This window comes from Nannospalax galili, unplaced genomic scaffold (assembly GCF_000622305.1).
Source record: "Nannospalax galili isolate Female #2095 unplaced genomic scaffold, S.galili_v1.0 scaffold600, whole genome shotgun sequence".
Lineage (NCBI taxonomy): Eukaryota > Metazoa > Chordata > Mammalia > Rodentia > Spalacidae > Nannospalax > Nannospalax galili.
In genome coordinates this window covers 6602541-6619538 of record NW_008348789.1, presented here as the reverse complement: position 1 = coordinate 6619538, position 16998 = coordinate 6602541, and the positions used below count along the sequence as shown (strand labels likewise).

At 34.8% G+C, this 16998-nt stretch overlaps 1 protein-coding gene across 2 annotated transcripts in view; it reads left to right on the top strand.

Annotated features, from left to right (window-relative positions):
• Cdh9 (cadherin 9) overlaps window positions 1-16998 on the top strand; it is a 173356-nt gene that overhangs the window by 108098 nt on the left and 48260 nt on the right. For both annotated transcript variants that reach the window (XM_008846028.1, XM_017801329.1), the window contains exon 3: window positions 15720-16014. In XM_008846028.1, the coding sequence (XP_008844250.1) occupies window positions 15720-16014 (295 nt within the window). The remainder of the gene's footprint in view (window positions 1-15719; window positions 16015-16998) is intronic.

Here is a 16998-nt window from a genome sequence, read left to right as displayed (position 1 = left end):
TTTGCCAGTGTGGCTTTCTATGTTAATTGAGAGATGTGTTAATATTCTTTCTACCCCTTGTCTTCTCTGTTCTGTGAGCCTTAGTGTGGAACTTGCATTGTGGATGTGTCACTTGGAAATGGTCATCTAACAGACACTTATTCTCTACATTTGCGCAGTTGTGGAACTCAGTTGTGGAACTCAGTTCATCTGTTGCAAAAAGACGCTTCTTTGATGAGTGATGAGAGATATGCTTTTCTGTAAATATAAGAATACATATTTAGCATATAGTAAGGAATGACATTTGCCTAGGGATATGACAAATGCAGGGTTTCTGTAGGATCTATGGCCAGTTCAGCCATGTGTATTTGGCTATGTTTACAGTACCACAGCAGTTCTCTCCCATTGAGGAATTTAAGTCCAATTAGATAGCTGTTGATCACTTTCAAGATAAAAGTACCACTACTACACCAATAGACATCTGCTGTGTCAGGCACTGTTCTGGTTATTAGGCTTTAAAGATGGAGTAAGACCATTGGTTGTTTTTCCTCCCTTAGCAGTTTACAGAGTATCCTCTGACACTCTGAGAACTAGTTTTCAGGGAGGAGGTTTCCAGGTCAGTTTCCAAAGGGAAAATGAGGATGGTCGTGGAATATGACTGGGAAAGAAGGAGGGAGGGTTATACAAGGAGCAAAGGTGATAAAGGGGAAGAAAGAGCCCAAGAAAGGGGAGGGGTAGGAGACAGGTATTACCAATGGGCACATGGGGAAAATTGGGGTACTTTGACTGTGGAAGAATGAGGAAAGATTAGACAGGGAGAGGAGAGATAAATAATGCTTAGCTATTGTGAATAACAATAAGGAAATTTGTTAGTTCAAAAGACTACTAAAAAATACACATACCATATGTGTATATGAGTTTGTGTGTAAAGCTTAAGTCTATGTCTCAAGAAATAAAGTGCCAGGCAAGAGAAATATCCCTTCAAGTTTTTTTTTTTTGAATTTTTATTTAAAAAAGTAATAAAAATATCTTCAACAATATGCCTTTATCTGTAAAGCCTCCTCCTTAAAAGTAGCTCTTATAGTATTAAAAGCTGCTATGCAAGCTGGCAAGGGGGGGGGAACAAAACGCAACACAACAAATCAATCAATGGTTCTGTAAGGTTGTGAAGTATAGAAATCACAGTGACCAACTCTGTAAACTATTTCTATTGGTACAACAGTAGCACTTTTTTCTTGGGGGTAGCCAAGATCTGTCTAATTGAACTTAAGATCTACTCAAGAAGAGGGAGTGCATACATGCCACTAAAATAGCCAAGTACACATGATTGGAGAAGTTACAGACCCTAGAGATGAACCTGCTTTGGCCACTGTCCTAGACCAATGTAAATTCTTACTCTATATTAAACATGTATGCTCATATGCATAAAGGTAGTTCTTACTACTCATCAACGAAGTTTGTTTTTGCAACAGATACAGACTATTACAAAGCTTCACAACTGGTAAATAAATGGATAAGAGATGCCTTGCCCTCAGTGATACATGTATAATGAAACTTCTGCATGTAAGACTTAGGGAACATCATGGAAAAGGATTGGAAAGATTATGACAGTTTCAAGAAGAAAAGACCCCTACTGTTGGTTAATACATTTTAGATATGATACAGAAGCTGTTACAATGAACTCACCACACTACCATAGCCTAACAAGGATCTGCCAAATGACAAAATCACTTGACATACCATAAATACTAAGAAGTTTGAGCACTAAAATGCTATTTACCAATCACATTTGGTTACTGTCATATTGTTCAGTTTTGTTTTGTTACATTCTATAGACCTAATAACAGTTGATACCAACTTTTATGTAAATAATACATTGTTTCAGAAAAATTTACAAAATTATTCTTTCCAGTTCTTCAACTATTTCCCAAGATCCTCACTTCATTAATTATTTCAGATTACTTGAAAAAATATATTCCTATTCAATCAAAGACAAGATTTTTTTGAGACAGGATCTCCCTACAGCCACAGCTGTAGTGGAACTCCATATGTACACCAGGTTGACCTTGAACTCACAGAAATCTGCCTGTCTTTGTCTCTGCCCCTGAAGTGCTGGGATTAAAGGAATGCACCACAACACCCGGTGACAATATTTCTTGAAGTCTAGTTTTAAAATGATTATTTTCTGTACATATTTTCTACACTCAGAAGAATAATATTTCAAACTTTTCCATTCCATCATAGACTATTAATGACCCTTGTCATAAATGGTAAACTTTGGGTAAATGATATATACATGTAGATTAGTCAGTGGAAGCAAATGTACCACATCGTGAAGGAACAAGTTTTTGGAACACAGTGCTCATGAGCAAGGAGCTTACTGTGTTTTAAGGAGGAGGCAAATGATACTCAGATAAACCTTTCTCTACAGTTTATCATTAACCTAAAGCAGCATTAAAAATAAAATCTATTATAATGATAAAAGAAAAGAAAAGAAACAGGATTTTTAAGGACGTTTCTATGTACTTAATGTACATTCATATACGTTTTATATTTATCCTGAACATGTTATTTATTGGGTGTCTTATGGATTTATCTTTAACAATACTATCTAATTTAGAAACTAGTAAGGAAAAGGAAAACATTAAACTATTTTAAGATTAATAACATGTCTAAACAGTCACAGAAATCAAGGAATTTAGAAAATGAAGATTTTATTTCAATGTTTTCGTCATTTTTTTTTTCTTTTTTTTTTTTTTGAGACTGGGTCTCTCTGTATCCCCAGCTAGCCTGGAAATCCTTATGTAGACCAGGGTGGCCTTGAACTCACAGAGATCAACCTGCCTCTGCCTCCCATGTCCTGGGATTAAAGGCATGCACCACCATACCTGGCAGCTTTCATCAATTTTTATGTGATGTGCCAATGACTATATTTTCTCATAATCATCTTGGTTTAAAGTTATTAAGTTTTCAGGTTATGGCTGATTAGATATTAGCTATCCTCAACAATGTTTGATATACTTAAAGGTAATTTCTCAAATCAATAATGGATGCAGTAATTGAGAAGTGCCCAGATTCATGGCCTGTAACCTAGTCAATGTATTGATCCCTTCAAGGACTGATGTACAGCTAGCTTGAAGAAATTGCTTGGGGAAATGCCCATAGAAGGTACTCTGAAGTCACTTTCTCTGTTTCCTGGCAACGATAAGGGAATCAAACTTGCTCTACTGTATCCCTCCACCATGACATTCAGCCTAATCATTTCCAAGGATCAAGGAGCTACCTGAAAATGGATTGAAGCTGCTACAACCACGAGCCAAAATGAATAATTCCCCACTTAAAGTGTGTTCTCAATAATTTTGTCATTCCTAGAGAATGTTAACAAAAGTGTATCGAATGGTACCTTCAGTAACTTGGAAGATTCTCACCACTAGCTCTTTAATTAATCCCATATGTAACATCAAGTTTGTGAAAAGTATCTGGTGCCTCAATTAAATGTTTTTTTTTTTTAATCTGGGCTACCTCTGCTGCATTCACATGTTTTCTGTGAACAAAACATTTATAACAACTATATATAAATAAATATTTATGTAAAATGTATATTTCAGTAACTAAAATAAGCACACACACATTATGTGAATCTGGGACACTTAACTCTCCCATTCATTATACAATATTCTTATTTTGAACAATAAGGCAATCTTCCACCGTTTCTTTTTCAGTCACATGAGAAAAGAACTCAGCCCTAAGCAGTTCAGACTGCTCTCCTGTATCGTTAAAATCATTGTCAGCTACAAAGTCCCTATGCATGCACATTTCCCAAAAAGTTCTTATTAGATCATTGGGAAATTAGCTTCCACTTTTGACACTTGACTGTAAAGGGCAAATATAAAGTGAAATTGGCATGGGTGCAAATACCACAAAGATTCAAATCAATAATGATTTTATGCCCAAGTTATATTTATGTAACTCATCTTCAAACTTTTCCGTAAAAGGTGAATCTGGTCCAATGATCACCACTTTATTCTTCCCACTCATCAATATCTTGATCTCTTTAGAAAACAATGATCTTTGTGCTTTAACCACAAGATCAGCAGTGTTTGTTCCCTGGCATGCATGTCTTAATTTTCCCAAACACTTCTGTTTCAATATAAATATTCTTTATAATCTTCTGTTTTCAGCTACATATAGTTTGTCAACAAGGACATGAATGATAGTGTTCTGATATGTCTGCTGGACATCACTCATAGCATCTCTAGCAATTATATACTATGCTTATATCATTAAAATATATTGTATAATTATGAAATTACAATTATGACATTTAAAGGTATACATACACATATAGTTACACATGCACAGATATACATACATATATGCACTCAGTAAATTGTAGATGATACAGTGTCTTGACAAGGATTGTAGATGCTATAATGTTTTGCCAGGGTTTGATTAGGTATTCTTTCAGTGGCTTTACTTAAATCACTTTTCATTTCTTTTTTTAAATGATTTTTTAAATTTAATTTATTATTTTTATTTAATGTCTGAGTGTATTGCCTACATTTACGTAAGTGCACCCATGTCATGCAGTACTGGTGGAGGATAGGAGTGGGCATCATATACCCTGGAACTGGAGTTACAGACAGTTGTCAGCTGCAATATGGGTGCTGGGAACCAAATACAGGTCCTCTGCAAGAGCAGCCAGGGTTCTTAATCATTGAGCCAGCTCTCTAGCCCATAAAGCACATTTTGATTTAATGCATTCTTTATTCATACAGAGTAATACCAACTCATAAATTGCAGTTTTTGTCAAATCTGAATTGAATGTTCATGAGAGTCAGTTAAAAACAACTTACTCTGTGTCAGAAGTGATTTCTCTCTGTTGCCATTTTCTTCTAAAATCCTTGGAATTCTCTCTTAAAATCTCAGAATTCAGCTGGTGCTGTTATTATGCAGGTCTCTCATTTAGGTGACAATGTTGGTGAGATTTCATTGGTACAGTTTCCTTGTCTTGTCTAGACAACATTATCTAGCAGCAGGCAGCCTGGTTCTCTGGCTCTTGTAATCTTTCTGCCCTCTCTTCCATGATATTCTCTGAGCCTTAGTGGTGTATTTTACATGTCTTGTTTTTATTTGGCAATCACTCTAACTGTTTTAGGATTGAGGTTCATGCATTTTCTAATTCCAGCATTCATTTTAGATCAATTTTTCTCTATAGATTAAAAAAAATTATGTGTACATGTGTACTGCATGCATGTAGGTAAGTGCATCCGTGTTGTGCAATGCCTGCGGAGGACAGAATAGGCTGTTGGATAACCTGGAACTGGAGTTACGGACAGTTGTTAGCTGCCATGTGGGTGCTGGGATTCAAACCCAGATCTTCTGCAAGAATAGTGTTCTTAACCACTGAGCCATTTCTCTAGCTCTTTCTCTATAGATTTTTAAGGTCGCCTTTTATAAAGGAATTGCTTTCTACAATATTCCTAAACTCTCATATATTTGTCTTTTTTGCTCAGGAAAAGTGTGAATGGGTACACGTCCTCCAAGTTTCTTCAGTGAAAAATCTCTAAGGCCTAATGCTACAGGGTGTGCTCCTTATGTTGCTTTCTTCATTTGCCATTCCTAGAATAAAGAATCCACATATATCTCAAGATTCAGAGCAGCTTCACATGAAAATTGTAGTTCACCCGTTGTGTCTTCATCATTCAATATTGTTTTTATGTGTATATGATAGAGTATGTATGAGTGGGAGTGCACATGTGGATCTCAGGCAAGGCCCAGATGTCAGTTCTTTACTTCTTCCATGAGTTCTGGTATTCTAACTCAGGTACTTATATTTACACAGTAAGTGCCTTTGCTAATTGAGATATCTTGCCCACCCCAGCAAATGCATCTTAAACTAAACTAGAAACTTTTATGATATAATATATTGCATAATGGTATTAGTCTATCTAGTTTTAGTTTAAAAAATTATCAAGTTCTACCAGTACCTAACAGAATAGATTGAAGATGTAAGTCACCTTATATAAAATAATTAAGAAATACATCACTTTAATTCTGAAACACAGCATAACATTCTTTGGAAATGCTTTATAAATGTTTTTTATCACTATAAATTTTTTTAAAAAATTTAAATAATTTATAAGTGTTGTATTTCAATTACTGGTTTAGCTACTGTTGTACAGCTTTCATTACTACTCAACAATTTAACAAGTGAGAAGGTTACAAGTATATTTAAGAAAATATAAAGCTTGTTGATATATAAATTTCTGTTCATTTGTTATATGACTACTGTTAAAAACCCTTTAAGAGAAATGTGAAGTAGTCATAAGGTTTTGGACAAGTCATCCGAAGGAACATATTCATCACAGACATAATGTGTGTAACAAAACCATCAAATCATGTTCTGTACATGTGTAGTTTTATTGAATTCTAGCTACTATAGTTTCATTTTTGTTATAATGATAAAGTATCCTGATAAATTCAGGTTAAGGGAGAAAATATTTATTTTCTTACAATTCCAGGGTATAGTCCAGCGTTGAGTAAAAGTCAAAGCAGGAGCTCAAGCAGCTCCTGACATCGCATGCTGAATCAAGACCAGAGGGAAACATTTCCAGGCAGCCTGGCTTATTTGCTTCCTTTCAGACACTGCTGTTTAGGACCCCTTCACTTGGAAATGGTGCTGCCCACTGTAGGCTGTGCCTTCCTATACTGATTAACAATCAAGACAATCCCCCATAGACATTCCCACAGGCCATGCTAACCAGATAATTCCTCATTAAGGTGTTGCTCTCAGGTGACGCTGGGTCATGTGACAGTTAAAACTAACCAATACACTAATACGTCAGTCAATTTATTTCAAAATAGTAAGCAAATCAATCCACTGAATGCATTTTATGTGAATATATACTGCACGTGGATATTTGTGATTTCTTCTTTTTTAGATGTCTGAACATTATTATTTATTTCAATATATTCAAGACGTGCTGTTTCTTTGTAAACTTCTTTCTCCTTGTTTTCTCTTCTGGCACATGATTTTGCTTGTCTTTTTATTTTTAATTGTTAATTCATAAATCATTATTTGTATTGTACAGAGAAAGAGAAAATGCATGTTAGTCAATTACAAGAAATTTACTCATATGAGTGTGGAGGATGAAAATCCCAATATCTACAATTTTAAACTGGAGACAAAAGATGACCTCTGGTACATGTTATATTTGAGATTAAAATCCATGTCTTCAGAGAATGCACAGTATGTGTCCCAGCCCATGTGAATGTCCAAAGAAAGAATACTTATGTGTGATTTCAAACATAGGTAGATCCAGTAAATTGTCCCATATTCACATTGTTGCAAAAGTATGTGCCATGCCAGGGAATTTTTACTTGTGTGTTGGGGATCTGAACTTAAGTCCTCACCCTTGATCTGCAAGTACTTTATGGATGTAAACATCTCACCAGCTACCATGTTGAAATATTTTTTAAAAATATTTAAGAAAATATTCTAAGGACCTGAACAATGAGTTCTCAAAAAAAAAAAAAAACCTTACAAAGTGCTCAACATACTTAGCATATAGACAAATGCAATAAAAACAGCTTTAAGATTTAATATTACCCCAGTCAGAATTCAATATTCTAGAGATAAACATATGCCATAAGAAGGGGGGAGAGAGAGAGGGAGAGGGAGAGGGAGAGAGAGAGGGAGAGGAAGAGAGAGAGAGAGAGAGACTTATAGATACCCAAGTGGGGGCACATAATCATCACTAGATTTCTTTGCTTCCCTAGAGACCCAGAGATATGGTGGATGCAAAATAAATTGACTAGTCAGTTTTCTTAATTTCCATGATACATAAACACTGCTGTCTTCTGGTTAAATTTTATTTTTATTTTTTATTTTTTTAAACCACTGTGCAAAGTAACAAAATGATAAATTATTTTATTTAAAATATGATTTTTTAAATCCATGTATATGTGTTACCAGATTGTGTATATGTGAACCCTGGGCATTAAGGTGCCTGTATGCTGCAAGTGGGTATCTGATGCGCTGGATGTAGAGTTACAGGTATTTCTAAGCAACCTGATTCTAAAATTTGCTTTTGGCTATGGTAGTTTTATCACAGAAATTAAATGTAACTCATATATACACAGAATACATTTTTGTATGTATATATATATATTATATACATCATCATGTAGAAAATATTTAAGTATAGCATATTTAACAGGATAATCACCAGTCCCACTGCTGGTTCTGTCATGACTATCATGAATAGTGTATCAATATGTGTGAATACACAAGTATCTCAGTGGTATGCTGACTTCAATTCTTTAGGCATGTATTGTGGAATGGTAGAGCTGGATCATAGAGTACTTCTAGTGTTAATGTTTTAGGGACATCTCATGCTTATTTTCCTGAGAGGTTTTTTTTTTTTTTTCCCCACTTTCACGCTTATAGTACATGAAAGCATACAAGTGTGAGAACAAGACTAGCTTAAGGGCCAACAAAACAGTTCAGTGGGTAAGCAGACTCCACAAAATTTTCCTCTGGCCCCCATTTGTGTACTGTGGTATGCTGGCACACACACACACACACACACACACACACACACACACACACAAAATGCACATTCATAATAATGAAAATTTTAAAGATTAAAATGATGATATATAAGAAGACATTTTGTTGATGTGCCACTGGAAAGAAGAAAGTAATACACTTTCCATTTCTGAGCTCTCATTACTAGAAATACGAATGTTAGCAATGAGGTAAATATCACATAATAGATATAAACTATATGAGCATAAACTAAATGCTGGAATAACTTACCCAAACCGTACAAGATATTTAATGACTGTGACAGTGTAATTGGATCAACAAGATGTCATTACATTCAAATCTTCAACCCAGGTGTTCAGGATGATATAGAATATGATAAGATCAGTGAATTTCAGGAGCATGAAACCATTGCTGCACTTCTTTTGTTGTGACATTTTCTCATTGGTCATGAACAACTGTGGTTGGAGTTCTGTGATAAGGCTTTCTATAAGCTAAAGGGCAGAAATTTTGGCAAAAGTTTTGTTTGAATGGAAGAAAAATATGTATTTAAAGTACTTACTCATGAAAAGCAGATTTATCACATTCCTGATAGTGTCACATTAGTGGCTCAATGACATATTAGTTTCCATTAGTGGGAACTTGAAATTCAGCAGAGACATTAGCAAAGATGACCATTGATGCACAGATATCTGTGTTGCTGAGCTCTGACATAACCTCTTCCACTGGCATCCTAGACATTTTAATCATGAGTTTATTGACTTATGATGGTGTTTACTGACTGTATAAGTTAATTTCCTTATTGTTGTTGTCAAATATCTGACAAGAAGCAACATAAGGGAGGAAAGACTTATTTTAGCTTATAGTTCAAGGGGACCCACCATCACAGTGGAGGAGCGCGATGTCAGGAGCATGAGATAGCCGAACACAGTTCAGAAGTTGTGAAAAGAGAGGCAACCAAGTGTAGACGAGCTATCAAACCTCCTTGGTCTTTCTCTAGTGACTTTCTTTCTCCAGCGAAGCTCCACCTTCTGAAATTTCCACAACTTTCCACAACAGTTCAAAACCTGGGTACCAAATGTTCAAACACATATGCCTATGTAATTCATTCACAATCAGACAATAACTCTGATAAAGAAGCTAATCCTCTTTGAGAGCAGAAAGCTATGTGCAGTAGGCAATTAAACATTAGGAAGACTCTGGTTAACATTTCAAAAGGTGAAAGAGAAGATATTGAGAATTTTTATCATGAGGAAATAAAAATGTTTGAGCACATGAATATGTTTCATAGGCTTTAAATATACAAAGTATGTTTGCATAGAATATTACAGAGTGTCTCGTTAACATATATGCTTATTTTTAAATATAAGTTTTTGGAGATGTAAAAATAAGTAAAAGAAAAATTACCTTCTTAAATATGTATATATAATAATGCATAAAATAATTTCTAAGATGGCATTTAAGGTTTTATTTGTTCACTTATTAGTGTTTTTACTATGTCTTCCAGAATGGCCTCCAACTCATGAACCTCCTGTCCAGCCTCCCAAGTACCAGGATTCCAGACATTTTTCACCAAGCTTTGTTAAGAAATTTTGTCTAGAAAACCATATATATATAATGGATGAGTGGTGTCACAGGAACCATAACAAGTGAAATTAGAAATAGTAAATCCATATGATTGTGGATGTAAAATTTTGGGCATAAGTAAATAATATTAATCATAATTGAAATTTTTAGCATTCAAAATGAAATTAAACACCTTGAAAAATGTTTTCATTTTTTATACACTTAGTTTCATATTTTATTGTATCTTTAATGTATTTTCCCTAGTTTTATTATTCAATTTCCTTAACATTGTAAAATTTCTTATAAAATCATTCAGAAATATTGTATAGGTTATGGTGCATATGCCAGGTTTGACCAAAAAAATTCCAGATTCCTAGATATTTTCAATGAGGAAAATGTGACTGAAAAGTGTACTGTGTCGACAGGTAAATGAAAATGATGTAAATATACAATCATATCTAGCTGAAAATAATTACATACCAAAATTCCTTAACAGTTTACTATAACACAATAGTGTAGAAAGAAATATTTCTTAAACAAAAATATATGACAGTCTTATGTTGAACTGTTATTGTTTCAGGTCTTATGTTGAACTGTTATTGTTTCAGTGGAAATTTACGGAGGACAGAGATAAGCTAAAATTATTCCATATGCTTACATATTTATGGCTCTCATTGAATTTATGACAATGTTTTATGCTTCTTTATATTGTTTACTTCAGCTGTTTATGGATGAGATCTATATGACAAGCATTGAATAGTTCTCCTTGAAATGCACATATCTGTTCTTTATCCTGCAGTACTTTAACAAAATTTCAATAACTTTCAGCATCACCACTTAAATTCCTGCTCTCACTGCAAACTTGTATTCAAAGCTATGGAAGGAGTCAACAGGTTTCATACATTTATTTTTTGGAATGCATATGATAACAATAAAAAAAACCTGTAATACAAATTCTGTTAATTTTTAATATATTTTTCCTCATTATTTTTGGTATGTGTTAAAAAATGTCAATTTAGTCTTAAAATATATTAAATTATTCCTATTAATATATATATACCTATTGAGACTATTTTTATGAAAAATAAAAATCATATAGTCACTTGCTTAAAATATTTTACCAATTATTTACATCAAAATGTATACATCTAAACCACAATCAGGGTGACTGAAAATGATGACTATATATTAGCCAATCTTATCAAATAAACCAGGTTTCTAGACAAGGTCTCTCTCAATGTGTATCTCTGTGTGGTCTGGAACTTGCTGTGTAGAACAGGCTAGCCTTGTATTCACAGAAACTTTGAAGATTTGCCTGTCTCTGCCTCCAGAGTGCTGGGATTAAAGGTGTGCACCACCATGATTTGCCAAAATGAATTTCTTAGTTGGTCATACCTCAACTAAACTAAAAAACTGTTAGTGTACACTATTCTTTATGTTTATCTTTTAAAAATACATTTTTATTGAGTTTTGGGGTATTTCATATAATAGTTTTCAATCAAATTTAGCCCCCCTCCCCCACCTATGTCCCCCAATACCCTCCCCACCATACCTCATACATTCTTTCATATATGTTAAGTCCTACACAGTGAAGCATCTGTATCCTGATGTCTTTTCATGCAAGTTTTCCCATTGGAGTATAGTCAAGCCATCCAGAAATCTTAAAGATCTCTTCCTCCTCATCGGTTGCCAACAGTTGATAACCCATTTCCCTCTCTCCACACTGAGCCTTTGTCTGATTGAGTCACATGGGTCTTGTGCATGATGCCACCATTGCCGCAAGTTCACATGAGCAAACTCTCAGTGGCCTGAAAGCCCCTGTTCCCAATGCTCATGGGCCAATCCTAGCTCTTAAAATGTTTCTGTTCCCTCTTCTGCTACGGTCCCTGAGTCATGGGTGGATAAGATTTAATATAGGAATCCTATTCAGGGATAAGCACTCTGCAGTATCTTATTCTCCAAAATTTAGCTAGTTGTGGTCTTCTGTATGCCCACAACTCTGTTGTATAAGGAAGGTTTGATGTTGAGAGTTGATGGATGAACTAGTATTCTCTCTACACTCTATTCTATGCTCTATGAGCTTTATTTAGGTGTAGCGGTTCCACTCTAGATGTGCCACTTAGGGATAGGCATCACTCACATGTATATTCTCTCTGTGTGACCAGTATTGGAACTCTGTATCAGGCTCCATCTGTTGCAAAAAGAAGCTTCTTTGATGAGTGGTATGCAGTACACTTTTCTATAAATATAAGGATCCCTATTTGTCATGTGGTAAGATATTTCCTTTGTCTACTGATATGACAGAAATGGGGTTTTCTCCAGGATATATGAAAGTTCCAGCCTTGTATATTTGGATATAAGAACAATGCTACCAATGAGTTCCCTCCTATTGAGAGGGTTTTATGTCCAATTAGAAATATGTCCATTACCATTTTTCTGGCTCCTGTTGTGAGTCAGGCTATATAGTCACATATAAGAGATTGATGCTATGATCTACAAATATGGGAGAACAAACATTGCTTGCTTTTCTTTTCTTTGTATATTTTTTCTTTATTTTTATTTTATGTGTATGAGTGTTTTGTCTGCATGTGTGCAAGGTCATCCATGTCACAGAAGAGGTTGTCCATCTCCTAGAACTGGAATTATGGATGTCTGTTAGCCAACATGTTGTGGTGGGATTTGAACCCAGATCTTCTACAAGAACAGTCAGTGCTCTTAACCACTGAGACATGTCTCCAATCCCAAGTTACTTGCTTTTCTGAGTCTGTTACTTTACTAAGCACAAAAGTTTCTAGTTCCATCCATTTACTTGGTAAGTAGAACTGCATTGTGTAAATGTACCATACCCATTCATCAGTTGAAGGACCTTTTGGTTGTTTCTATTTTTTAGCTATTGTGAAGAGAGTAGCAACAAACATGGATGTACAGGTTTCTCTATAGTAAGGTGAGTCTTTGGTATGTGCCAAGGAATGGTATAACTGGATCATATTGTAGGTTTACTTTTAGTTTATTGAGAGTTCTCCACACTGTTTTCCATAGTGGTTGCATGAGTTTGCAACCCCATCAGCAGTGAATGAGCATTCCCCTTTCTCCACATACTCACCAACATTTGATGTCTTTTATTCTCTTGATCTTAGCCAGTCTGACTGGTGTAAGATAGAATCTTAAAGTTATTTTGATCTGCATTTCTCTAATTAATTTTAATAATGATATTGGGCACATTTTACAAGATTGCTTAGCCCTTTTTACTTCTTTCTTTGAGAATTCTGTTCACATCCATAACCCATCCTTTTACTGGGTCGTTTATTTTCTTGTTTCTTTGCCTTTTGAGTTCTGCATATATTCTGGATATTAGTGCTCTTTTGGATCTGTAACAGGTGAAGATTTTCTCCTACTCAGTGCGTTTGCTCTTCACTTTCTTGGTTATTTCTTTCGCTATACAGAAGCTTTTTAGCTTAATGAAGTCCCACTTTTTGATTTTTGACCTTAATGACTGAGCAACTGCGTTTAAATTTAAAAAGAAAACAGTGCTCATTCATCCTAAAATAGAAATTTTATGAAACTACTTGCAGTTTGTTGTCCTTTAAGTTCATTATCTTAATCACTGTGCCTTTGTGGAAAGTTTTAACATGATTATATATTTTTTATTAAAAGATTTACTTTTATGTGTTAGAGTGTAATGCCTATGTATTTGTAAGTGCACCCATATTGTGCAACACATGCGGAGGTCAGGAGATGGCATTGAGTCCCCTGGAACTGGAGTTATGGACAGTCGTTAGCCCTCATGTGGGTGCTGGGTCTCGAACCCGGGAACCTCTGCACAGTCAGTGTTTTTAACCATTGAGCTAAATCCAGACCCAACATAACTATATTTGTAATGTAGAAAAAATATTCTCTTAATTATTAAAACCTTTTCTGGAGTGGAGTCAGGTGGACACAGCAGCGTTGTGAGATTGTTGCTGTGGTCTATGTAAAATATGAAGGAAAAGCTATAGTTTTAGGCAAACAGAGAAGATGGAAAAAAATCACACAAGTTTCTATGTGTAGTTTCCATAAGAAACAATTCAAATGAAGAAAGCAAATTTGGAATTAGGTTCAGATGAACTTGTGAGGCAGGATACAACACGATGGAAATAGACACAGAGGGAGAGAGCGACTTAAATCCCCAATTTTATTTGAGATATGCTCTTTTAGCAATTTAGCAATACTCATACACTAATACTCATTAATATTATTCTGTACTGTAGATCAGTGTCACTCTCACACCCATTTCTCTGCATATGTTCACCACATAACAATAATTATATGACAGGAAAATTTATTAATTGTTGTTATTAATTATTCCACATTGCAGATATTTAAACCATCATATTTGGGCAGTGAAAAGTCATATCTAATAAAAAATTTGACTCGATTTTTTGTTATCTTTTCAGAGTTGCCAAACCTAAGTTGTGCTTTGTTCATTCAAATTTCCTGTGATAAAATGATTCGTTTGTTTTATGTTCTATTGGTACATAGTCTATATATTTACTGTTATTTGTCATTTATCACAATTGTTAATCTACTACTCAGGATTGATCCTAGGGTCTTTTAAACATGAATTTTTATCACTGAACTGCATCCAAAGTTCTAAGTTTATTTTTATTAAGATGTTATCTTTAGCCATTTATGGTGGCACGTATCTTTAATTCCAGTACTCAGTAGACAGAGGAAGAGAGACCTCTGTGAGATCCAGGCCAGCCTGTTCTACACAGTGAGTTCTTGGACACTTGGGCTTGTCTCAAAAAAAGTTATCTTTATAAAATAACAATAATTTTATAAGATATTCAAATTTTTTCTTTGAGATATGTTTTATCTGGATATAGTAGATATAGTAGCACCACTTCTACAGTATCACTTGAAATTTAAGAGAGAATGCAGCAATAAAACCAAGTACTTTCCAGCATTGAAAATGTTTCATCATTTAAATTCTTCTTTTTGACTAGTTTCCATAAACACAGAGACTGTATTTCTCCAGCTTAATAGTGAAAGAATACGACATTAAAACTAAAAATCAAGTAGTTATAATTACAATAAATTTAGAAATAAGTATATTAAAATTTCTTAAATTTATTTTTTTCTCAACATATTTTTTCACTTAATTTTTTGTGCATTTCATACAATACATCTTTATCATATTTAGACCCCCTCCCCCACCAAATTTCATACTTGCTGTCATATGTTAATACCTATCCAGTCAGTTGTCCCTGAGTGTGAGTTCCTCCACTGGAGTCTAGACAGCCTATCTGGTTATTTCAGTCACAACATTTAAACAGATCTGTTTTTTCTTTTTATTGCAATAGAGGTTTAAATTTTGATAATTTATTCTCAAGTTCTTTGAAAACAGTGCATTTTGAAGCAATTCAAATTTCTGTCATTTATTTAAACTCTCCTTCCTCAAAGTAATTATTGTTTATTATTTTAAGAATGTCAACATCTGAAATGTTTAGTTTCTCCTGCTGAGATACTTGTTCAGATCATCATTGACTTGACATTGCTTTGAGAAAATTAATAATGGGCAAGTTGGCTTCACTGGCTTATTCACTCATGTATTTACAGGGTTTTCTTTTCTCCCTCTTTAAAGCTACACACTGACCAAGATAAAGGAGATGGGAATTTAAAATACATTTTGACCGGAGATGGGGCTGGAAATCTGTTCGTTATAGATGAAAATACAGGAGATATTCATGCTGCAAAGAAATTAGACAGAGAAGAAAAATCCCTGTACATTCTTCGAGCCAAGGCTATCGACAGAAAAACAGGACGACAGGTGGAACCAGAATCTGAGTTTATCATTAAAATCCATGACATCAATGACAATGAGCCAAAATTCACAAAAGACTTATACACTGCCAGTGTTCCCGAAATGTCTGGCGTTGGTGGGTATCTGCTAACCGTTGGACACTAGCCTTTTTGTTCGCTTGTTTGTTTGCTACGGTAACTAATGTGTCCTTTAAAAATAAGAACTATATCTGGAAACAAATATTTAAATATTTTATTATTTTTATTTTATGTGTATTAATGTACTGCCTGCATGTATGCAAGTACGCCTGAGTCGTGCAATGCCCATGGAGGTCAGAAGCCGGCATCGGATTCCCTGGAACTAGACTTATTGATGCTTGTTAGCTGCCAGGTGGGTGCTGGGAAGCTAACCAGCAACCTCTGCAAGAGCAGCCAGTGCTCTTAACAGCTGAGCCAACTAATTTTGTATAAAACCATTCTTTTCCAATTATTTTCAGCTATTAATATCGTAATGTGTTCTTTTTATTGTAACTTATTGAGAGAAGTTATTTGATTGCATTGGGATCATTCCCTTTTCAGATATTCAAAAGGGGGTCCCAGACAATGTATTATGCCTGAAAGGAAAGGATTAACAGTGTCAGCAGCTTTGCTCACATTATACTGAAAAATAAAAACTGCTTGTATTTGACATATTGCTTCTACAGAACTGTCTCATTTAATCATTAAAACAGCCTCATTTTGTAAGCAGAGAAAATAGAACGTTACATCTCCATCTCCTTAATTAGGAACTCAGAATTCAGGAGGATTTAACAACTAAATCAAAATCAAACAACCTATAGCATCATGGCTGGATTCCAAGGTGTTTGCAGTGTAGTTTTTGTGTACTTTCTACTACTTGCCTTTAGTGAAATAGTAACTTTTACAGAGTCCTCACAGCTAGCTGTGGGAACCCACACCTTTAATCCCAACACTTAGGAGGTTGAAGTAGGAGGATCTCTTAGAGTTCAAGGCCAGCCTGGTCTACACAGGGAGTTTCAGGACAGCTTCGGCTACAGGGAGACCCTGTCTCAAAAAAAGACTAACCAACTAACTAACTACTAAATAAATAGATAGATAAATAA